A 24,056-nucleotide genomic window follows, 5' to 3' on the forward strand; every position below is an offset into this window, starting at 1 on the left:
CTTGTTGTTTCCAATCCAGGCACCAATGCTGCAGCACTCGACATTCTTTGGGGGACAGCTTGAATCCAGCTCCTGGTTGTCCTTGACGCCTCCTAGTCCTCGTGGCTGAAGAGTCAAGCTTCACCTCTTTCACCTGAAATCACCCGACATCGGCTGGCATCTGTCCCTCGCCTTCCTGGTCACAGGCTAGTGGCCCAGACTCTGTCCCCTCTGCTTTCAGGTTCTTCTCATCTTCGATCCAGGCTTGGATCTCTTCAGACACTTCGCATCTTCACAGCAGCAGCACTTCTTCGCCAGCTCCAATTGAAATCGACGATGCGACCCGACACCAAAAGACACCTATGCACCCGGCTTCCCTGGGTGAGGTAACACAAGTACTCTGGTGCTCCTGTGGGTGATAACCCTAGAACTTCCTAAGTCCAAAAGGGTTTGGTCCTGACTCATTTCTAAGTGTCCCTAACCTTTATAAATCTAACCCTGACTTTCCCCATATAAGCTAACAGGAGCTTGCGGCTGTGTTCACACACTGCACACGGCCCCCGTGGGTCCCCTGTGTCACTACCTTGGGTGGTTCCTTGGGGTCCCAGCGATTCTACAGGCTCTAGGCCTTGTGTCAAGTTAAGTCGTGGTTCTTATACCACTATTTTAGTATATGGTGTGGCTCACCCCTAGGGCCTGACGTGTATTTGTGCTAGTTGACTGTGAAGAGCAGGGAGCTCTGTTATGTTAGTAGGGATTGGAAGACCCTTCTAAGAAATAGAGGACATGCCCCGGTGTTTGATTTGAAAGACTGTTTTTCACTAGGTAGGCAAGTGGAGGAGAATTACGCCTCCTTTTGTGGACAGATTTCCTCCGTCCTAGACTCAACTGCCATTTTTAAAGTGCATAAGAAGGTAGGAAGAGCTTCAGCACCTTGGTTCAATGACAAATTAAAAAAACTGAAACTTGAGTGTAAGTGGAGGAGGAGCTATAACGATAAGGAAAAAATTAGTTGGAAACGTTTGATTGGGTGCTATAAGGCAGAAATAAATTTAACTAAAGCTAATTACCACTCTAGCACTATACTAAAGGCTCAGAATAGACCGAGGTGCATTTTTAAACTCTTAAACACCTTGACCAGCCCCGAGTGCGGCAAGAATCAGATTCCCCCCTCGCAAGAGCTATGCGATAGCCTGGCAAGCTTTTTTTATGACAAAATTAATACGATTATTGCGGATCTGGGGAAGATCCCTCGCTGTCAGGAGGTAGTGAGTCCAGAACACACTAGTGCTGGCTGTGGTCCCTGGGGGGGGGGGGGGTGTAATTACACCTACCCTCCCCGAGAGCCTGCCTTGTGGGAAGTTATTAACCGAATTTCTGACCCTCTCAGTAGAAGACTTTGGCAAGGTGAAGTTAGGGGTTATGTCAGGTTCACCTCTGGACCCTCTGCCGCCGAGAGTCTGGAAGGAATTTGAAGTGGAGCTTTTTAACATACTTCGGCTGATTTGTAACCAGTCTCTCTCCAGTGGTGTGGTCCCATCGTAGTGGAAGCAGGCACTTGTGACGCCTCTGTTGAAGAAGTCTACATTGGACCCTGCGAGCCCTAGTAACTATAGACCTATCTCTCTTTTGCCGTTCCCGGCTAAAATTGTAGAAAGAGTGGTGGGAAATCACCTTTCAAAACATCTTCAGAACAATAATATCTTGGAGGAGGTACAATTTGGTTTTTGGCCAGCGCATGGCACGGAGACGGCATTGGTGACCGTACTGGACGAGCTTCGAATGCAGGCAGACAGGGGTCGGACAGTAGCTCTTGTTCTGCTTGACCTGTCTGCCGCATTCGATAGGGTCAACCATGCGATTTTGTTGAGGAGGCTGGAAGAGGTTGGGGTGACTGGTTGTGCGCTCTGTTGGTTCCAATCTTTTCTTTCAGGGAGGAGTCAAGCTGTGGCCTTGCCTCCATAACAATCTTCCTTCTTCAAGATCATGCATGGTGTCCCCCAGGGCTCTGCAATTAGCCCGATCCTTTTTAATATTTATATGCTCCCTCTGATGGCCGTCATTAGGGCATATAATATTAAGATTGTAAATTATGCTGATGACACGCAATTAATCTTCTCCATGGAGGGAGATGAGTCGACCTCCTTGGAGGCGTTTATTGGTTGTCTGAGGGCGATGTCTCATTGGTTGAAAGGAAACTCCCTACAATTTAATGCCGGAAAAACAGAGGTTCTTTATTTTTCTGCAGGGAAGGCCTCTCCGATGTTTCTGGAGAATTTTTGGCCCTTGGATCTCCCTAAGGCCCTACGCCTAGTGGAGAAGGTTCGGAACCTGGGCGTTATGTTTAATAACAAGTTAACGCTGGAAGCTCAGGTCAACCAATTAGTAGTAAGCTGTATTGCTATGATACGAACTTTGCGTCGGTAGTTCGGCACGGGCGCAGAGGCAAAGGGATTCCCTCATTTGGATGGGGCATGACCCCATGCAAATGCGGAAATGCCCCCTTGAAGATATCACTGGTGCTTTATGTGTGCCAGCGCTATTGGTATTACAGAAAGTGCCGCACAAGCATCTGCGGACAATTCTGTAATACCAAAGGGCCCCAGAGCACGCAAAGCAGACGTAAACTCCTGCTACGCCCCCAGGGCAGTTTATATAAAACGGCCCAAGGTCTCTTTAACTCTCAACTTCATAAAAAACACGTAACCCAATAACCCAAAAAAGCTGAACTGCAGTGAGGTATTAGCACTTTTAAATCCAAATCAATGTAAGCTCAGTTGATCACAAGTTAATGAGAACTTCATCTCTATGACCCCATGTATGGTAAGTATATTGGCGGGTCACGCGGGGCTTTAGACTGTGAGACCACCTGCAATCCCTGCAGTTTGAACCCTACTTGGGACTATTCATGCCTTTATTAATTCATAATATTCTTTTATGTTACAGATACCGGGCCACTGTTTACAATTATATGGATTGTGGCCGGCATTTTCCTGCTTACAATTTCAATCCTCCTTGTTGTTCTGCAGAAAAAAGGTAAAGGTTTGTTTCCTGTGCACCACACAAAACACAAACAACATCACAGGTCGAGAGAGGAACAGAACTGATGCCCTGTGACGTATTTCTCCAAAAGGAAAGTGTTTCCCTGAAGCTCTCTAGATGTGCGTGAAGGGGGCAGTTTCCATTATCATGTCTTTAAATGTTTTAGTATAAAGTTTGCCATCCTGTTTATAATCTTTTTACTGTCTTTCTGTCATATTTGGGTATAGTTTTTTGTTTTTTGTTCTGTAATAATGTCTGAGGCAGAGACTGTGCAAACTACAAATCCATGTACCGGATATTGGAAAACGTAGGTGGAATGCACAAGAAACATGTCCAGCTTTTTACATCACAGCCCATCAGTGATATATAATACATCTTTTGAATTTGGTAGCATTGGCCAATGGAATGCCGACTAAGCATTATTAGAAGTACAAGTACGGACACATCGAGTAGAAACAGCACACAACGTGTGTGCATGTGCTGTGCAGACCAAAGGTAAAGTAAATGGTCGTGCACGCTGGTCTGCAAATGAGGATTGGCTCGGTGAGAGGAAGGGGTTCGGAAAGCAAACGGTTTTGATTGTGCTAACAAGAGGAGAAATCAGTAACAATTGAAATGGTTTATTCGTGTTCAATTACTTAACACCATTGCATACTAGAAAGAGCCTTAGTATGCAAGCAAAAGTGCACTGACATATTTACTAAGCAAAAATGTTGCTAAAATAAGAAAAAAGAAAAGAAAATGAGCAGTTCATGATGTCTCAGCATCAGTTCGTGCAAGACTGCATAGCTGAGGGAGACAACGTTGTGTCAAGTGTGTGTTATGTGTATTATAACAGCTTGTGTCTCCTAAATAGTCCTGTTTATGGAAAGTGCTAGTACTGGACAATACAGTTAGACTGATTTAAATGATGAATCTTTGAGAGCAAATATAACGTCAGAACGCCTTAACGGGCTGCTTGTTTTAAGATCCCTTTTCAAGTGGCCCGGGAAAGAAGTGCTCATATTCGGTGATCCACCAGGAGAAGGTACAACAAAGAGACAACTGTACGGACACGCTGAAGTGCCTGCCACTGGCACTCACAGACGTCGGCGATCACAGCATGGTTTGGGACAGCAGCACAGCAGATGGAGCCAGGATTCACTGCGATAGTTGCATGGTCTTCCCTTGCCTTCCCTTGCCCAAGAGGGTCCTCAATCCATAATTGGTAGGGCAAGGAGGCGACTGTATAAAATGTTACTGCGGGCATGGGCACCTATTGCTTGGTGTGAATAGGGATGCATTTTCCAAACGAAATACGAGTGGTCGAGGGCCTCTGTGCCCGTGGAGCTATGCTGGCTGCTCCAGTCCTGCTCTTGCGAGGTGTTTTTTACCTAGGCATTCATTATCTTTTTCCAGGTTGAGAATGGAATATCAATGCGCTGGAGGTTGCAGGCTTCGTTTTTCAGGTGTTTAATTGCTTGTGCAAGGTGGTCATGTCAAAGGTTGCTTGCTGTTTCAAATACTGCTTTGAGTCGAGCCTTGAGGGAATACTCAGGTGCCTGCAAAATCCTGGTGTAATATTTTAAAAGTGCACCTTCGTTTCAAATCTTGGCTCACAAGACCTAACTCTAGTCTGAGCCTCGTCCTTCATATGTGCCGCGGTATATGCAGCATTTTCTTATATGCCGTGCTTAGGATGGAGTCCTGTAGTGGTGATAGCTCACCAGGGAAGGCTTGGTGGCTGTGGTTCGAAGAGGTAATCAATTTGCCCCCCCCCCAACTCTTTGCCGGCCTCCTCTTTTTGATGAATTCATTTTCTTGTCTTTAGGACTCAGAGCACTTTACCTCTGCTGACCAGTGCTAACATGCATATGCTCTCTCCTCTAAACATAGTATAAATGGTTTGCACCTTCTTGGCATATTCAATTTAATTGTATGTCCCTTGTAAAGTGGTATACCATACATCTTAACTACGGGTGTGTGTTTGGTTTATTCAGCATACCGTCCATCATTTGTTGCTGCAGCTTATTATGCCATAACTGCACCTGTCTGCCAGTGGATGTCTGGGGGTTCCATAGAAACTTCTTTGCTCCCTCTAGAGGGCTACCATCAGTGCACCTCCTGACAGCTTTTTTGCCTCTGGGTCTTCATCTATAATACGGTGCAGGCGCAGAGGCAAAGGAATTCCCTCATTTGCATTGGGCCATGCCCCCATGTAAATGAGGGAACACCCTCTAATGACAGCGATGGTGCTGTATGTGTGCCAGAGCTATCTGTTTTACAGAAAGGACTGCACAAGCATCTGCAGCTCTTTCTTGTATACCAAAGTGCCCGAGGCGCGCAAAGCGGATGCTCATGCGTGTTGCACCCCCAGAGCACTCTGTATAATACGACCCCTGGACTTTGCTATCTGAGAGTCCTGCCCTGCCAAGTGGTACCAAACCAGTCCTGGGCCCTTGAAAGTTAATTTCTGCTGAGCTGATCCATCAAAACCGATGCATCCACAACTATGCCTTGATTGGAACCAACGTATCACACTTTGACGCCGTGAGCTGCCGCTCGACGACATCGCTTCAATGGACATCTTGGCTTGAAGACAACATACTGCTCGGCTCAAAGACAACGCATCACCAGCATCGAAAAGGAGCTTGTCGACAAAGTTTTGCCGACTGCGTGATTGGAGCTGGCACATCTCTAACATCCAAGGTATTAACGTCAACACCTCACCTCCTCCGCTCCTAGCAGCGGTTCTTCGATGTCGATGCGTCCTCCATCCAAGGTACTTTCTTAGTTAGCCAAGGCTTGTCTGTGTATCTGACCCGCGCTCAATCACAGTCGGCCTGAACTTTTCATTCACCCAGGTCTTGGGGACCAGCTGTCCCCCGTTGGCACTTTATTATTCTAAGCACTATAATTTGATGTAATATTTAAAATTCCATAACTCCTGTTCTACTTATTGGAATTTTGTCATTTTGATCTTGTTTTGCTCTTAAAAATATAATTTATTTTCCTACCCTGTGTGGAGTATTTTTGTAGTGTTTTCATTGTGTTACTGTGTGTGTATGTTGCACTAATACTTTACAAATTGCCTCTTTAGATATGCTTGACTGCTCTGTGCCAAGCTATCAGAGGGTGAGTGCAGGTTATCGTTTAGTGTGTATCTAGCTTCCCCTGTCTAGAGTGGTTGTTCCTGCTTGTACAGGGTGCGTACTCTGACAACCAGAAACCCCATTTCTAACAGCAAGTGTGCATGTTTTTTATGCAGACATTTGCCAATGATGATGAATTTTATTTTAGCTAAATTCACTAGAAGATTGTTGTTCCTATTATACCTGTGGAGTACACTGAGTGCTCTCTGTAGGGCTGGCTTTGTGTGGTCCATGATCCCAATGTCATCTCTGTACTGCAGGATGGGGAGTCTTGATGTTCCCGACCTATGTGTAATTTGGTTTGCCCCTTATAGAGCTTTTCCCAGGTTTGCTATTGAAAGGTTGAAGAGCAGGGGGGCAGCACTCCCTACTGTTTGAGGATGCTGTTAGTTGGAACTTTGGCAGTTGCTGTAGAGGGGTCAGTTTTTAGACAAACCCAAGACCACTGGTATTGAGATATTATTGCCTTTAAAAGTAGGGGTGGGGCCCCAACTACCAACAGGTTCTACCACAGCATCCCTCGGTCCACCCTGTCGAAAGAGATATTATAATCGATGAAACAGCAGAACTGTGGCTGCTGTTATCTCCAGGTCGCATGATGTGTGAGGTAGGCAAGAGCTGTAGTGTTGTCAGCAGTGGGAGCAGCAGTCTTGAACCCTGACTGGTGGAAGGGAGAATGTTGTCTTTTGCCCAGCCTTCACCTCCAGTTCTAGTAGTGCAATGAGCCGATATTTGGCAGGGTTTGATCTGGTCTCCTATTTTGCGTATTGGAATGAATATAGAGCCCCTCCAGGATTCAGGGTTTGTGGTAGTGGAAAATGTAAGATCGAAGAGCAGAACCAGTACCCTTGCCCAAAAATCTCACTCTGTCTCAAATATTTCTGCGGGGTAGGCCGTTGAGGCTGGGTGCACCCCTGTTCCAAATTTTCACTATTACTGTTAAAGAGACAGCTTCTGTAATGTAGTCAGTTGGCTGGTCAGTTGGATAAGGGTCAATTTCAGCCAAGTTGAAGTTTTGATCGCTTACTCGTTTGTCGATGTATAGTTTTTTTTACATAAGTTAACCAGTCCCTTTCAGCCACTCCTTTTTCCTTTGTCTAAGAATTTGTTTTTGCTTATTTAAGTGCTCATAGAAGTGGGATTGATTTTTCTCTCAAAGCAGTGCAAAGATCTTAAGTCATTCTTCCTCAGTTTTCTTTCGTTTTGGTTGCTATCTTTCTGTCTATGGAGTACTCAATATGTCCTGACTGCATGTGATGAACTTTGTGTGTTTGCTTGTTTTTGGCCCACCAGGGCTCTTTGCACGTTACACTTGCTAACAGATAGTTCCTTGGAGTTTGTTTGGTAAGCAGTAGGGCAGTAGATTTGCCTTGTTCGCTAGGCTGCCCCAGATCCTTCCCTGAGGGTATTGCGAAGATCTTCTATGATCTCGTCCCAGTTTTGTAAGAAGGATTGACTTTTATGTGCAGCAACATCTGCTTGTTTTATCACAATCCAGTCATCCAGCCTTTTACCAGAGATGCCTTTCCACTTGATTCTAGGCAGGACTTAATGGAGTTGTTTGTCAGTTGGCTCACCCAGAGGGAGTCACTAGGCAGATTAATTGGATGCTAGCTCCAGAGACAGTTGCAGTGATCTGTGGTTGCTTATGGTCCAATCGTTAACTTCAAAGGTGCTTAGTCTCAGGATCAATGTGTCGCTGATGAAAATATAGTTGATGGTCGATCCATCCCTAAATGTTGGAAGAGAGGTGTGGAGTGGCTCAATCGCTCCCTTGAAGTTTTGCGCGGAGACAGATTTATGGGTGCAGATGAGGCTCTAGAGTACGGTTCCATCTCCCATGTTGCACCTGGATGGGGTCAGATGGCCTAGTTCCCGGGTTTTAAAGTCTCCCAGTAAGATAGTTCCATGAGTTGAGTAGTGATCTAACACGTTTTCAGTTGCCACCAACAGTTCTTCCAGAGTCTGCCTTTTATGTTTCTGTGCCGCGTTGTGGTAACACTTTAGAAGCAGCAGTGACAGCAGTTTGTGCCTGCGTTTACGCCCTAATGAGGAAGGCTTGCAATGAAGGCAGGTTGAAGCTGATTGCTGTTACTTATAGATTGTGACCATGCGTCACATAAATTAGCAGAGTGCCTGATGGGCGATCGAAGATGTTGCATTTGATGGCTCACAGAAATTCATAGAATTCTGACAATTACGTCATGCCTGTCCCACAAGTCTCCTGGAAGCAAAGACTGTCCCCTGCGTCCAGTCTGTTACAGATTCTCCCTCCTTAGGGGATTATTTACACGCCCCTTGCGCCGCCGGTGCGTCACTTTGAAAATGGGAAAAAGGCACGTACCGGTGGCGCAAAGGGCTTGTAAATAAGCCCTTTGTTTTTTTTTATATGCTAACCACGTTCCATGAGATTACTGTTACATGAGGGCTGGGACTGAATGCATCTGACTTGTTCTCATTTTGTGTATTTGGAATATCGATGTGTTTGATTTGTTAAAGACTGAGCCAACCATCCCCAGTCATGTGTTGCCACCTGGGAGTGCACCACCCTTTGCTCGTTAACACATTATAGAGTAAAAGATTTTTCTTTGCCATGTCCTAGTTGGTGTTCATGGACAGGTTGAACCCTGTCTCTGCCTCTTACTATGGTGTTAGCCCCTTACTTTTTTAGGGCTGAGTCAAAAGCACATGAGGATATTTCACAGGTTGATTTTCCTTGCCTTCTATCCCTCATTCGGCAAAGAGGGTTGTTTCCTCTAACATTAAGTTCCTCTGGGATTGTTGACGTATTTCTATAATGGTTGACTCGCCGTGGTGTCTTCAGTGAGTCATTGGAACCAAAACCTAGGCAAGATCTTCGATGCACAAGTGGACTAAAGTTGAGTTACACGATGAAGTTGGGACACCACATGGTGGCTACAATCCTTGGGAAATGCCCCAGCGCCCAAACAATGCGCAAAAAACCTTGGTATAACCATCGACAACACCCTGTCCATGCAGGATCATGTGCGGGTTCTGTGTGGAAGAGGTTTTGCTATTCTAACTCCTAAGAAGGCTTTTTCCATGGATCCCGTTGAAGGAAGGTTACACAGGCATTACTCACTAGCAGATTAGACTACGGCAACGTCCTGTACGTAGACATGACAGACTATCTTTTCTCACGCTTACAAGTGCTGCAAAATGCAGCCGCTAAACTTGCAGGCAATAAAGGTAGATTTTTCTCTGCGTCCGCATGCATGAAACAGCTCCATTGGCTACCCATGCGCCAAAGAGCAAGGTTCAAATTATTGAGTCATGCGCACAAAGCACTGCACAACGTGGGACCTAAAATTCTCCAGAATAAAATCGAATTCTATATCCCTACAAGGTGCTTGAGATCACGACACCAAGCATTAGCTAGGCCTCAGGACATAAAGAAAGTTAGAACAGGCGGACGATCATTCTCATACCTGGCGGCTAAACACTGGAATGAACTACCTCTGTACCTGCGCCTTTCTGAGAACTATGCAACATTCAGGAAACAGCTAAAAACTCACCTTTTTCCGATGGCATAAGCATGAGCAGTCGAAGACCCCCAACACAACCTACTACATGTTCCGCTAGACAGCGCCGTGATATCCGTCAGGATGAATGTTGCGCTCTACAAATACAAATGCATATACAAATACAAATGAGTCAACCATAATTAGAAGGAAAATAAGGCACAAACACACACTTTGTGGGGGACGGTGACTGTGCATTAATTTTGTCCCAACAAATTCTCTTTGTCATAAAAGTATATAAAAATGGACTATAGTGTTGTTGTAACACCTCAGATCCGAAACAGATAATATAATCAAATGGGCTAATGCACTTGCTGCCACGGTGTTCCTATAACCTGTGACTCGGTAAGTTCAAATCTACTCAGCCTTTTATTTCTGACATAAGACTGGGGTAACTTGTATGTTATGTCATCAATATAAATGATCTGAGCTGCTCGAAGTCTCATATCTGGATTAACAACACAGTGTTTTGAGCTTGAAATAAATGTGGCCTTTTGGGTCATTTCTAAAGGAAGAACACATATCTCACTGATGTTATTAGCTATTGATTAACTAGTAACTGGTGTGGTGTCCTTTCATAAGTAGTACAGAAAAGCCCATGTGAACAACTTTTCATACCTGTGGCTCTATTGGTCAGCAAACATGGTCAATAATGGTGGAATCCTGATGAGGAAGTGTTGAGGAGGTGCTGAGATGGGAAATGGAGGTGATTAGAGGATTGTGTGAGTATAGAAAAGATGAATGTAAGGACCAAGAAGGATAAGACAAAAAAGTGGTAAAAAGTGTGGATGAAGTAAGAGCAACAGAGTGAGTAGTAGGCAAGAGAAGAAATAAATGTTGATTAGAGACGAGCATGAGGATGATGAATCTTAAACTAAAGAAGATGATGAAGATGCTGTTAGAGGTGGACACTACAATGAAGCATGTCTCTGGGATGCTGTATATGTGCAAAAACACCTTCTGTTCACTTTTTAAACCAAACTTTGAAGTGGTATTTGCCACCAAAAACCACTATATGTCTCTGCGCTCGCATAGTCGGTTTCTCAGCGCACATAGCCTTGGCTGCAGTGCACAGAGACCTTACACTGCCACACACAGAAGAAAACAATTAGAGGGAACATTGGTGACCACTTATGTCACAGCGAGGGGTTAACACCAACACATAGAAACCTAGCCTGGACCCAGCTGACCCCAACAATTATCGTCCCATTTCACACCTTGATCTTCCTGCTGAAATAGTGAAACAGGCAATTAACATGCAGCTCAACCTGTACTTACGAGACAGTCAATTGCTGGATGGGACACAATTTTCTTTCAGGTCTGGGCACAGCACAGACACAGCTTCGATCAAAGCTACAAAAAAGATGAGGGTTGCGCTCGACCGAGGAGGAGCCGCAGCACTTATTCTCCGTGACTTGTTGGCAGCCTCCGACACGGTCGATCATAAGCTGCTGATCAACTGCCTCTGTGTACTAGGAATCAAGGATAACACCCTGACCTTACTTACCTCCTTTTTCACAGGAAGATACAATCTGTAGCTCTGGGTCATTATGAATCTTTCCCTTTTTCCCTTCCTGAGGGATCTTCGATCAAGCCTACATTGTTCAATATTTATGTTAGGGAGCTGGCCACCTTGGTTAAATCCTTTGACCTCTCCTCGACCTCCTGTGCTGATGACACTCAGATTATTTAGTCAACTTTCAAAAACGGTGAAAAAGTCTCCACCCAACTATATGACTGTATGCAGGATATCAGTTTATGGATGAGCAGACACTGCCTAAAACTCATTTCAAGTAAAACAGAGGTAGTGCTGTTCAGTAACTTCTCCCCAGTCTGGTCCCCACCCTGGTGGCTGGAAGAATTGGGCCTTCCCCATCCCAGTGACCAAGGCCGAAAACCTAGGCATTCATTGAACAGAAAGCTAAACTTAGGAAACCACGTAAACACCGTTTCCTCTTGCTTCTTCTTACTCAGAAAGATCAAAACAATTCTTCCCTTTATCCCAGTTCATAACAAAAAGACAGTGATTACCACCTTAGTTTTATCAAAAATAGACTACTGCAATGGCCTATATGTGAAAATGCAGGAAAAATATCTCAATAGACTGCAGACAGTGCAGAATGCAGCCGCTAGGGTCCTCTTAGGGATTCCCAAATTCATATCCATTTCTAAGGAAATTTGGAAACTTCATTGGCTCCCAGTGAGAAGCTGTATTAAATTCAAAGCCCTCTGCATCACTAATAAGGCTCTACATAATACTGGCCCGGAGTTCCTGAGGCACTCTTTGAGTGGTACACCCCCAGCAGATTTCTCCATTCTGAAAGGGCCAAAAAAATGGTGGTTCCCAGATTCCGAAAGACAAACTGGAGGGGGCAGAAGTTTCATAACAGTAACTACTAAGCTCTGGAAGAACCTTCCCTCTTATATCAGAGCCCTGCCCATTCTGATCTCTTTCAGGAAAGAGCTCAAAACTTGGCTTTTCAATAATTAGGGCTCTTTGACAACCAGGGTTTCCAATATTGTTAAGGGGAAGTCAGCATCAAGAAACCATTGGGTATGCGTGTATTTAACAAATTTCTATAGCATAACATAACATAACATAACAGGAGGGTCTATGTTGCTGGTTTTCAGTGGTTTTATACATGGTCCGGTGGGCCATTTGATGATGTGGGTTCCTGGACTGATGGTGCAGCGGGGCTTGCTGAGGCAATAATAGGGTTTGATAGCTGTCCGTTTAAGGGAGGAGACATGTTACTAGGCCCAGTCCTTCACGATCTGGGGGTTTCTATGCATGGCATTTTGTTGACTTCATCGTAGGTGCTTGAATTCACTCTTCCCTTGATGAAGAGGGTAGAATTATCTGTCTCATTGTTTATCCTTGGTAGAGCGGCTCCTGGAGTGTTCAATGGGCCCTCCTTAGTGCTGAATACTGGGTACAGAATGACGGCTTCACACTTTGCTGAGGGTTTGAAGGGTTTGGGATCATTTAATGCTAGAGCTACTTCTTGGCAGTTGAGCTTTTCTTAATCTGTTTCCCTAATTTTTTCTCCGTTCTCAGAGAAAGTGGCTGAGTGTTCTGGTTTGGAGGGGATTTTTTCACATCGCCTTCAGCTGGAGGAGCAATGTTGTGCTTGCTGCAGTGGAATTCGAGGATTGTTGGTTTAGTAGCGACGTCTGACTGTATTTCCTCCATTCCTCTTGGAAGGCTTTCCCTGCCTCCATTGATGTAATATTGCTTTCCCCCAGAGTTTTCTTTCTCTTCCATATATTTGGTGTGTGCTGCTGGGTTCTTATTGCTTATAGATGTTACTGTGGTGCATCTGACTATGGTGGTCAGGTCTTATAGGATTTCTGGTATTGAACACAGTGTATCAGTGATGAAGGCACATGGGCACTGCCCTCCTTTCACCTCTCCCTGGATTTTGGCTTCTATGGAATCCAGCTTGGTGCTCAGATCTGCTAGGCAGAAGGCACATGATTGTAATAAGTCAATTTTAACCTCCATTTATGATGACTGCCATAGCAATGCTCTAGCCATTGCATATTAGGAGGCACTGATGGAAGTCACAAGCAGATCAGCAGGTTGGGAAGGTTCAGGGGGATTGTCCTTTGCAGTGTTGGGTACTCTGAAATACTGCACCCGAGCCTAGTCTGGCCATTTCCGCACCACTCAGGCTCAACCTACTGGCCGCAGTATTAGCACTGCTGCCACATCACTCTTCCAACGCACTCCTGCCTAAGCAGATCAGCAGGTTGGGAAGGCTCAGGGGGTTTGTGCTTTGCAGTGTTGGGTGCTCTAACACACTTTGGAGTAAACGCCAGTGTTTTTTTGATTTGTGATTAAATGTTGTGGAAAGGGGTTGCTGAAAGACAGCCCAGGTTGTGGTTAGAATCTGTTGTGCCGTCTACCTTTAGATTTGCTGATTCGGGTTGAGCATTCAGAGTGGAAGCAAGATGATGGGTGCGGATTTGGGCAACAGTTACCCTTTCATTCTTAACTGTAACATCAGTAATGTGATTCCTGGCCCTTCTAAGCTTTCGGTTCTGACACGGTTTTGGGGTAAGAGCTGGGCTGACCAGTCGGAGCATGCCAGGCCCCCACTTAGCCTTGTGTAGGAACAAGTCCTGAACCTCTTGGTTGCATAGGTGCCTGATGCTGGTGGGTTGTTCAGGCTGTTATTTAGTGATTCTGCACTTTTATCACATACTGTGATTGGCTCCTGTGAGGCTTGAAAGTAGTGGGTAATGAGTCCCATTAGGGTTGGCATTGGGATCACCAGCAATGCATGCAGAAGCGCGAATAGTTTTGAATCACCCTCTATTGCTTCCTGGGGCTCCTCAACATTAGAATTGGTTGCAGGTGTAGATGAAGCTTTCCCCTCTGCTGACCCGTTTGCTGAGGCCTTGCAGCAATTTGGTAGCTTTCTTCCGGGCATTCTAATGTTGCAAGGGCCGGAAAGGGGATGCACTTTTGTACTGCTGTTGGTTAGCAGGTAAGCATCTGTTGGGGAAAAAGCGAGCCACTGCAAAGGAGCACTCCGAGTTGTTGGTTACCTAGCAGGCACCAAGTGTCAGGAGGGTTTACGGATGGCCAAATAGTCACTGGGGGTGGGTTATGCCAAGGGGAGGGATATGAGAGATGGTGGAGGTGGGGAGCTCACTGTGGGGGGAATCTGCACCGGAGCATAGTCCGGCCATTTCCGCACCCCTCTGGCTTAACCTACCGGCCGCAGTGTTAGCGCTGCTGCCACACCACTCTTCCGTTGCACTCCTGCCTACTCAGTCATTCAGCGCCCCTGCAGTCCATACTTGCGTCCACCTTCCGCCCAGCACTGAGTTGCCTGCCACAATAGAAATGTTGGGTTATGTGGAGCAGGGGAACGAAGCACAGGGTGGGTGAGATGGGCCAGTCCAGGCAAGTCTAGGCAAGATGGATCACCGAGCCATGGGGCTTTTAGGCCTAGTAGGGCAGGCGGCAGTCAGTCTGTACTGAGGGAGACAGATGGCTAACAGGGCTAACAGGCGGAGGGTGGACCTGCTGCAATCCACCTGCTGTGGAACAGAGCTGGCAGGCGGTCAACAGCTGTAGTGATAGTGACAGCGGTGGTGTTGGCCGTGGCATCGTAAACTTGCAAACTTGGTACAGCGCACGACTCACCACTGAGGCATCTCGGCGCTGTACTCATACTGCTGTAGGAACCCTTCCTGGCTTTCCCTGTGAAGTGTCCACTCCTGGGCACCCCCATGGTGAAGCCAGGCATCCCAGCGCTGTTGGGGCCGTTGTGGAGATTAAGCAAGCTATTGCCCAGAGTTGCAGAGTGGACCCATGCTTAGAATAGACACTGAGGCGAGAATATCAGGTCAGAGGAATTATTTAGCCCGAGAACCCGCCGAGGCGGGAATCGAACACTGGTCCCGGACCAGAGCTCTGCATCAAGGTCTGCCGCTCTAGCCATTGAGCCACACTTCTCCACCGTGAGCATTGGCTGCCAAGAAAATAGCCAGCTCAGCCCGTGTCAGCCTGTGCCTGCTTCCCCCCTGACTGGAGGGCTGAAAGCGTGCACAGGAACAGAGCGACCAAAGCAAGCTCCACAGGAGCTGCAGGCTCAGCTGCGATCAGGAATCTCCTCACCACTCTGTGGACATTTGCCTTGCTGCCTCATTGAAGTCAGGGCCCCCAACTGGAACAGGAAGATCCGACATCAGAAAGCAGTCCCAGAAAAAAGAGAAATCAGTATTTTCTTGGATATTTAGAGGACTTGCATTCGAAAGGCAAGCCACAAGACAAGTCCCCACTCTCTTCAAAGGTGCACGGAAGAAGGATTTTGATTAGCCAACCAAAAGGTACTCATGGAGTAATAAGGGAGGATCCAGTTCCCTAGATATCTAGGCTAAGATCTTGATATTTGTGAAGGATGGTAAGACACATGAATAGGACTTTGGCCTTCATTAGGACCCGATGGATGGATCTTCGGGCAGCAGAGACATGAACTCTATTGCTGTGCTGCAAAGTCAGACAGACCCTATTCTGAACTCTCTGAAGGTGTGCCAAGCTTTACTTAGAAATATCTAGCAGGAGCCAATTATAGGAGTGTAAACTGAGGTAACCCCTGCCAATGTGAAACACAATCTATTTGATCCTCATGTAGCTGTAAGTAGCTTCCTGTCGGTCTGGTCCCTATTTCCAAGAAACAACTCAACAATTTACCATATTTGAGCTGGGTGTTAGAGATCTTAGTTGGAAGTTGTGTATCATCTGCACATGAATTACACTTCAGGTGAAACAGACACCTGGGGAAAAGGAGGCCCTGGGTGAACCCCACCGAGTACATGTATAATAGGTGTCAGAATGGCTCTTTTACCCATCCACTGTTGAAAGAGGCTCATAAGGACTTGATGGTCAACCATATTGAAGGTTGTTAAATGACCCAAAAGGACTAACCATACTGTGTTGGTCTCATCAGGAGCGAATAGAATAGTCACAACCACATTGATAAGAGCCAATGAAGTGCAAATACCTAGGCATTTAGATTTGGCTTCTATTGCTTATTCTCACCTTTTCAAGAATCTTGCTACTTGTTACTGAAGGTGTGCACTCCATTTCACATTTCATGTGAAGACATGCTCCAAGTTTTCATGCCATATCTGGTATATGCTTCAGATTTATCACTTCTTTCAAAGGGTGTTAATTCCTGCTTCAAAGCAGAAATCAGATTTTCTGCAACCTCCACATCTTATTATTATTTCTCGAGGCCTTACCTCTACATAAATCATTTGATTTTACCGAAAACATAATACCTGTTTCTAATAGAGCTGGACCAAAGCTGATTTGCATACGACTGGCTCCTGGTCTGAGGTTTCATGGTGAGCACAGAAAAATGGACTGAAATGCAGCCCCAATAGTTCCCTGTGGTTGTGATTAATTCAAGCATCCTTCACCCATCACTTGTTTTTCTCAGTATGATGCCACAGTGTGCATTGTGCATGCCCAGACTGGGTGCTGCATTGCCAATACAAATGTCTTGCAGCAACCAATCTATACATTACTGATGAAGCAGAAAATGGTCTGAGATTGCTTGGGTTCCGGTTCAGAGAGAACCTGACTTGGCAGTTCATGTTAGACTGTTGCTACTTGAGCAGGTTCAAGGCTTATTTGCATATGGCCGGATTTGAGAGGGAGTGGGGGGCAAAAACATGATGGGCTGGAATGCAGCCAAGCAGTTACTAGCGGCATAGATAGATTCAAGGACCCCCCCATCACTTTCTCGCTTTCTTTATAGTCATTTTCTAAGTGTGAGGGGTTTCCCCAGACATGTGTTCCATTCTTGCTGAGCTACAAGAGGCCAGTTATGTATCAAGTACCTGGCCTAAGTAGGTCAAACGTGATCTATGGTTGATTGTTACTGTTCAGAGGGGTTCTGACCTGGTAGTATGGGCTGCACTATTCCTATTGGAACTGGATTAAAGCACATTTGCATGTGGGTTAGTCCTGCCCTAGTTGGCATGGTGGGCAAAAAAACGTTGAACTGGAATCCCGCCCCAACTAATTACATGTATTTGAGATTAATTCAAGCATTCTACCCATAATTCTTTTTGCTTTTTGAATACCGAAGTCAGTCAGTCTAGATTATTGTAGTCTCCTTCCTGCAGCTCAGCCCTAATCATTGATCTCTTCCCGTTGTGTGGCTCAGTGTTAGTAGCATACACTGGGAAAGACAATAACTCTCTTATATACTGGGCCATGTAGCATCTTAAGTGCTTTTTGTGGTGTCCAATATCGTACAATAGTTTCTGAATTTCAACCTTTTTGTCCCAGGAGAAAGCAGTTAGTGTGTAAAACAGGCCATTTTTGCAATATGTAGAGATTTCAGAGTAGTAACAATTTAATCCAGTGTTTGACACCATCCCTGTTTTTTTTTTTATTAGGAAAGGGGGTATTGAGACAAAATATTGAAACTAAAGTTTTGTCATACCAAAATATTATGTCTAAAATATTGTGACATAGAAATATCGTCTGTGAGAATATCTTTGTCAAAAACATAGATTTTAAGGTAAGTAATATTGACTCCGCAAATATTGAAATCAGTAATATCGTTTACAAATTTATAGTTGTTTATAATATTGGTTTTAATTATTGTTATGTATTTTAGTATATATTTTAAATGTATAAGTTATAAATGATCGTATAATTATTATTTATGTTTTAATATAGTTGTTATTTTTTTAAATTATTAAGTTTATGTAGTATACTCAGGTCATGTTAGGATGTTCCCTTTCATTCTGTACCTAGCTGCTCAACCAGTGTGAGTGATCCATGTAATATGTTGGTGTGAGTGACATGAGTGGAATGCTTGGGTGCCTGGTGTGTGACTGTGTCAGTTGGAAGATGGGCTGAGCAGCTAGGAGGCTGCTCCTGGTGGGGCTTGTTCTAGCTTGCTGTAACTTCTACTTATGTACTTAATAAATTACATAAAATCATCTCGGCTACGTCTACTTCATCACCTGAACATGTGGGGCCAGCCCACTACATTTTTGGCGACGATTTGGAGCGTATCTCACGCTAAAGGTAGTTGGATGTGAAATAAGGGTGTGGAGTACAGAAAGACTACATATAGGAAAGAACCTACTACATCTACTAAAAAGAAAAGAAACAAGTATCAAGAAACTCAAGAAAAAGAAAAGAAACCAGTCAAGCAAGAAAACAGTTAAGAACGTCTCGTAGCCCCACCAATGTCCACTACACCGGACAGGCCAGGCGAGGCTTGCCGTATCTTTTTCTATACGTCTACAACATCTTGGTAAAGATCCTACACTTCTACAAATGGCTACAGCGCCACAACAAAAGTGTACATCTCCACTACAGTGCTACTCCTGGTGGGGCTTCTTCTAGCTTGCTGTAACTTCTACTTATGGACTTAATAAATTACATAAAATCATCTCGGCTATGTCTACTTCATCACCTGAACATGTTGGGCCAGCTCACTACAGTTTAGTTTAATAAAGTTTTGTAATTTTTAGGACCATAGCGGTTTGTGGAGTTTATAGGGGTACAGGATGGGAAGTAACTTAACTATAACAAATTACTAATCAATTTTTATTAATATAAATTATACAATTGATAATTAATTATATTAATTGTTTAGTTAATTTTCTTTCATGTTAAATTTTAGGTACGGATTGTGGAATTTGTAGCGGTATAGGAAGTGAAGCAAATTAATTATAATTAATTATTAATTAATTTTAAATTAGTATTAATTACTTAATTGTGTAATTATCATTTGTTTGAATACAATTTCAGATTCGGGTTGCAGGTTTTGTAGGGATATTTGGTGAGAAGTAAATGAAGTTTAATTATTTAATATTTATTTTTAAATTAATGTTAATTATGTAATTGATAATTCATTATGCTAACTGTGTAATTAATTGTTTTAAATGCTAAGTTTTTGGTACCGGTTGTAGGTTTTGTAGGGGTATAGGACCGGAGTGGGAATAGTAAATTTTACCCCTCCGTAATCTAACACTTCCACTACTGTTGCATACACTGAAGTGGGAATAATACAGTTTACCACTTTGCGATCCAACACTTTCACTACTGTTGTAAAGACTGGAGTGGGAATAATAATGTTTACCCCTTCACAATCCAACACTTTCTCTACTGCTTCACTGACTGGAGCAGAAATACTAGATTTTACCCCTCCACAGTTCAACACTTTCCCTTCTGTTGTACTGACTGGAGTGGGAATGGTTAATTTTACACCTCCACAATCCAACACTGTCCCTATTGTTGCACAGCCTGGAGTGGGAATAATTCATTTTACCCCTTCACAATCCTACACTTTCCCTACTGTTTCAGTGACTGGAGTGGGAATAGCACATTTTACTGCTCTGCAATCCAACACTTTCCCTACTATTCCACTGACGAGTGGGACAAGTACATTTTACCCCTCTACAATCCAACACTTTCCTCACTGTTGCATACACTGGAGTAGGAATAATAAATGTTACCACTCCGCAATCCAACCCTTTCACTACTGTTGCACTGCCTTCAGGGGGAATAGTACATTTTACCCCTCCGCAATCCAACACTTTCCCTACTGTTACATACACTGGAGTGGTGAGTACTACATTTTACCACTTCGCAATCCAGCACTTTTCCTACTGTTGCACTGTATGCAGTGTAAATAGTTACATTTACCTCTCATGAGTCCAACAATTTCCCTACTCTTGCACTGACTGGAATTGGGAATAGAAAATGTTACCCCTACGTAATTCAACATTTTCCATACTGTTGCCCTGTGTGGAGTGGAAGTAGCAAAATGTACTCCTCCTGAGTCCAACATTTTTCCTACTGTTCTATAAATTTGAGAGGGAATAGTATATGTATTATTTATCTAATTTACAGTTTACTATACTGTATTTCAAATTAAATTATCATGTTTTTGTGTATGGAATAATCTGATGTTTATAATTATTAATATTTTAAAAAGTTAATATATTTTTAGTAAAGTGATAATTTATTATGATGTTAACTTTTTTAATTATAAATGAATTGGGATGTATATTTTTAATTAAATATTGTTGTCATTTACATTATAAAGAAGGCATGAAAATATTTTTGAAATTTTTAATAGCGATATTTCCACAGGCGTTATTTTGTCAGTAAACCTGTACTGGACTCAGCTTACAATTGATAATCACTGTTTTGCTCCAATTGACCAGTATTTTCAAGTACTGGAGGCAAATCTCTTTGATGGAGTGGCTGTATCTATCCAGCAAAAGTGTATTTGAAGAAGTATAGATTTACCTCTTTATTTTGTGTCTGAGAATACTCCACACCCCTGGAGCATGCTCAGTAGGTAGGGTGTAGACTTGAAGGGGTTTCCTAAATACAGGAGGATGTCTCTGATTACAGCGATATTCTGTCATATACCTCTGCCTCCCCATAAAATCCATCAATCCCTCAGTAAGTACTAAACCAGCAGCATAGGTGCTTTACTCCAGTGGAGAGAGGGATCATCCCTTTATTGTTCCCTTACCCAGTTGAACATTGTTTGATTTCTGTGACCCCATTCACCCTACACTCCACCTTGGAATCATCAGTTAGACGCTGTCTCTATTTCTGAATTTTGGGTGAATCACTTGATTACAGACCATAGCTAATCACACCAATTGGAGTCAACTTTGTCAGCATAACATAAAAGAACCATCAGGAGCTGTTCCATGTTCTCAAGCTTATTGAGTTCTAGAGCCTACAGAGACTCAGTAAGGTTGATCACTGTGATGGGAAACACAACTGATCAGGGTCATTATGGGACAATATTGTTGTAAAGTGCCTGCTTACCAGTACCTCGGCATGGACTTTTGTCTCTACATTTATTAAGACAATAGATGTTATTATAGCATGTCTTAAGTCCTCCAGTGATCATCCCAATGTCCCTAAACTATTGATACATGCGCAATGTATGCTCCCTCCTTTGTGATGTTAGCCTGTTAAAAACTTCTGCTGGGAATTCAGTGGGCCCCATTATCTTGAAAGTCTGTATCTGTATGATTGACATTACCGCCGTGAAGAAACTGGAGCAAGGTCAGCGAGGAGCACCACTCATCTATCCTCAAACGCGATGCCCCCCACCTCGACAAACGCCAACCTCGCAGCTAAAGATCTTCACAGATGTGTCACCAACTGCGCAGACGAGCGCACCTTCCTCTGCAACTCCAGCAGACAGCACCCCAGGAAGGCCACCTGGTTCACCGCCAACCTCCAACAATCCAGACGCACCTGCAGAAGTCTCGAGAAAAATCGAAGAAACATCAAAACTTTGGAAGACCTCACCACATACAAGGATAACATGACAGAATACCACCATCATATCAGATCCACCAAAAGGACCTTTATCCAGAACAAGATCCTCGCCAACTCCAGCAACTCGAAGGAACTCTTCAGCATCATTCAGGAATTCACCAAACCCCCCAGCAAAACCTCAGACGTCACTCCCTCCCAGGTCCTCTGCAACAAACTCGGCTCCTACCTCCATCTGAAAATCAAGTCCCTCTACGACAACTTCAACGAACAGACACCTGACTCTAAAACCACTCCCTCCTCTAGCAACGCCAGCCCACTATCTCCTCCTGGACCCCGGTCACCACCGAAGATACTCCATCGACCATGAAAGGCATTCACTAAGGAGCCCCCACGGACCCCTGCCATCTGCACATCTTCCACAGAGCCGCTGCCACTGTGGCACCAGAGCTAGGATGCATCATCACCGCCACCTTCAAAACCAGCACTTTCTCCAATGACTGGAAACGAGCAGAAATCAAGCCCCTACTCAAGAAGCCCTCAGCTGATCCAACAGACCTCAAAAAGTACCGACCCATCTCTCTCATTCCTTTCGTGGCCAAAGTCACAGAATAGACCGCCAACGTCCAACTAACCGAATTAATCGAAGAGAACTCCACCCTCGACCCATCCCAATCCGGATTCCGCAGCAACCACAGTACCAAGACCGCTCTACTTGCCACTACAGATGACATCCGCACTCTCCTCGACCAAGGCCACACAGTGGCCCTGATCCTACTTGACCTCTCTGCAGCCTTCAACACCATCTCCCACCGCACACTCACCACCAGACTCCATGACGCTGGCATACAGGGAACCGCCCTGGACTAGCTCCGGTCCTTCCTCACCGGCAGAACTCACAGAATCAGACTTCCACCCTTCCTCTCCGAACCCACAGAGATCAACTGCAGAGTACCCCAAGGATCATCGCTCAGCCCTTTGCTCTTCAACATCTACATGCCCCCCCTCGCTAGCATCGTCAGACAGCATGGACTCAGCATAGTATCCAATGCTGATGACACCCAGCTCATCCTCTCCCTCATCAAGTTCCCCATCTCCACCAGACTCAGCTTCCAGGAAGGAATGAAAGACGTTGATCCTGGATGAGTAACATCTGCCTAAATCTCAACTCGGAGAAGACAGAAGTCCTCGGACCCTCCCCATCTGCATGGGAGAGCACCTGGTGGCCTACCGCACTCAGCAGCCCCCCACCCCCACGGGCCACGCCCAGAACCTCGGCATCATACTCAACTCCTCCTTGTCCATGAGCAGCAGACTGGACTACAGAAACGCCCTCTACACCGGGATCAACAAATCTCTGCTACACAAACTCCAGACCATACAGAACACCACAGCCAGACTCATCCTTGGCATCCCTCTACACAAATATATCAACCAACAGCTGCGAGACCTCCACTGGCTCCCCGATGAGAAGAGAGTGACTTTCAAGATACTCACCCACACCTACAAATGCCTCCACAACACAGAACCCCAATATCTCAATGATAGAATCTCCTACCACGTACCCAAGAAAAACCTCTGATCAGCTGACCTCGCTGAGGCCCTGTGCATCCGCAGAGCAAGAACCTTCTCCTACATCACAGCTAAAACCTAGAACGAGCTCCTGATTGGCATCAGACGTGCCCCCACTGGCACATTTTCAGGAAGACCCTCAAGAACTGGCTCTACAACTGACCGGAGCTGCACCCCTGCCGCCCCCAGAGCCTTGAGACCCTCAGGGTGAGTAGCACGCTTCACAATTCCCTGATTGATTATCTCCTCAACAATTCAGATCAGCATACAGAGAGGCAGCCGGGTTATTGGCAACTGCACTACCTAGGCCAGTCACATAGTATATTTGGTATCTGTATTGCCCACCTCAAATGGTCATCTGCCACATGACCACAAATAGAAACATACAAGAGGATAGATGAGAGGCAATACACCCGAAAGCTACAAGGTGCACAAGGTGATAATCAATCAATAGTCATTTGTCGATGTCGTTGTATGTCTTTATTTCACACACGCTTGGTGTACATCTTTAGAGACAGCCAACGCGTTTCGCCCTAGCAAGGGCTTCTTCAGGGCAGAGAAATAGTGGTGGAGTACGTGTGTCAAAAGGATTCAATCCGGTAATGCGTAATCGGTATGAAGCATCCAACTTGTGGACATGCCTGAGTATCCTTATTTGAGCAATACCAGACTGAAGTAAAAGGCCAAAGGCCAAAATAAGCCTCCAATATCCTTCAGAGGACTATCTTACTTGATTCGATCGATGTGTATCAAATCCTAATCCGTGTGCAGCTAGCGTCAACAATTAACTCTGGTTCCTGTTTACCTCTCTCTTCCTCCAACAACCTTGACATTTCTTGGCCCTAGAGGAATGCCTCCCTCACAATCCTCCTCTTTTGACATATAAATGTATTGGTAACTCCTTGCAATTGTTTGGGCAACCTTCATTCACTTATGATGAATCTTCTGCTTGCCCCCTGAATCCCACCTTATTAGTCTCTTAGATGGTCC

General features: G+C 44.8%; 1 protein-coding gene across 1 annotated transcript in view; it reads left to right on the forward strand.

Moving 5' to 3' along the window:
• The window catches only part of LOC146782703 (uncharacterized), a 179,022-nt gene that overhangs the window by 105,393 nt on the left and 49,573 nt on the right, over nt 1-24,056 (forward strand). Inside the window, exon 5 of the mRNA XM_085637716.1 lies at nt 2,926-3,015. Coding sequence (XP_085493842.1) covers nt 2,926-3,015 — 90 coding nt within the window. The remainder of the gene's footprint in view (nt 1-2,925; nt 3,016-24,056) is intronic.

This window comes from Triturus cristatus, chromosome 12 (genome assembly GCF_964204655.1).
Source record: "Triturus cristatus chromosome 12, aTriCri1.1, whole genome shotgun sequence".
NCBI lineage: Eukaryota > Metazoa > Chordata > Amphibia > Caudata > Salamandridae > Triturus > Triturus cristatus.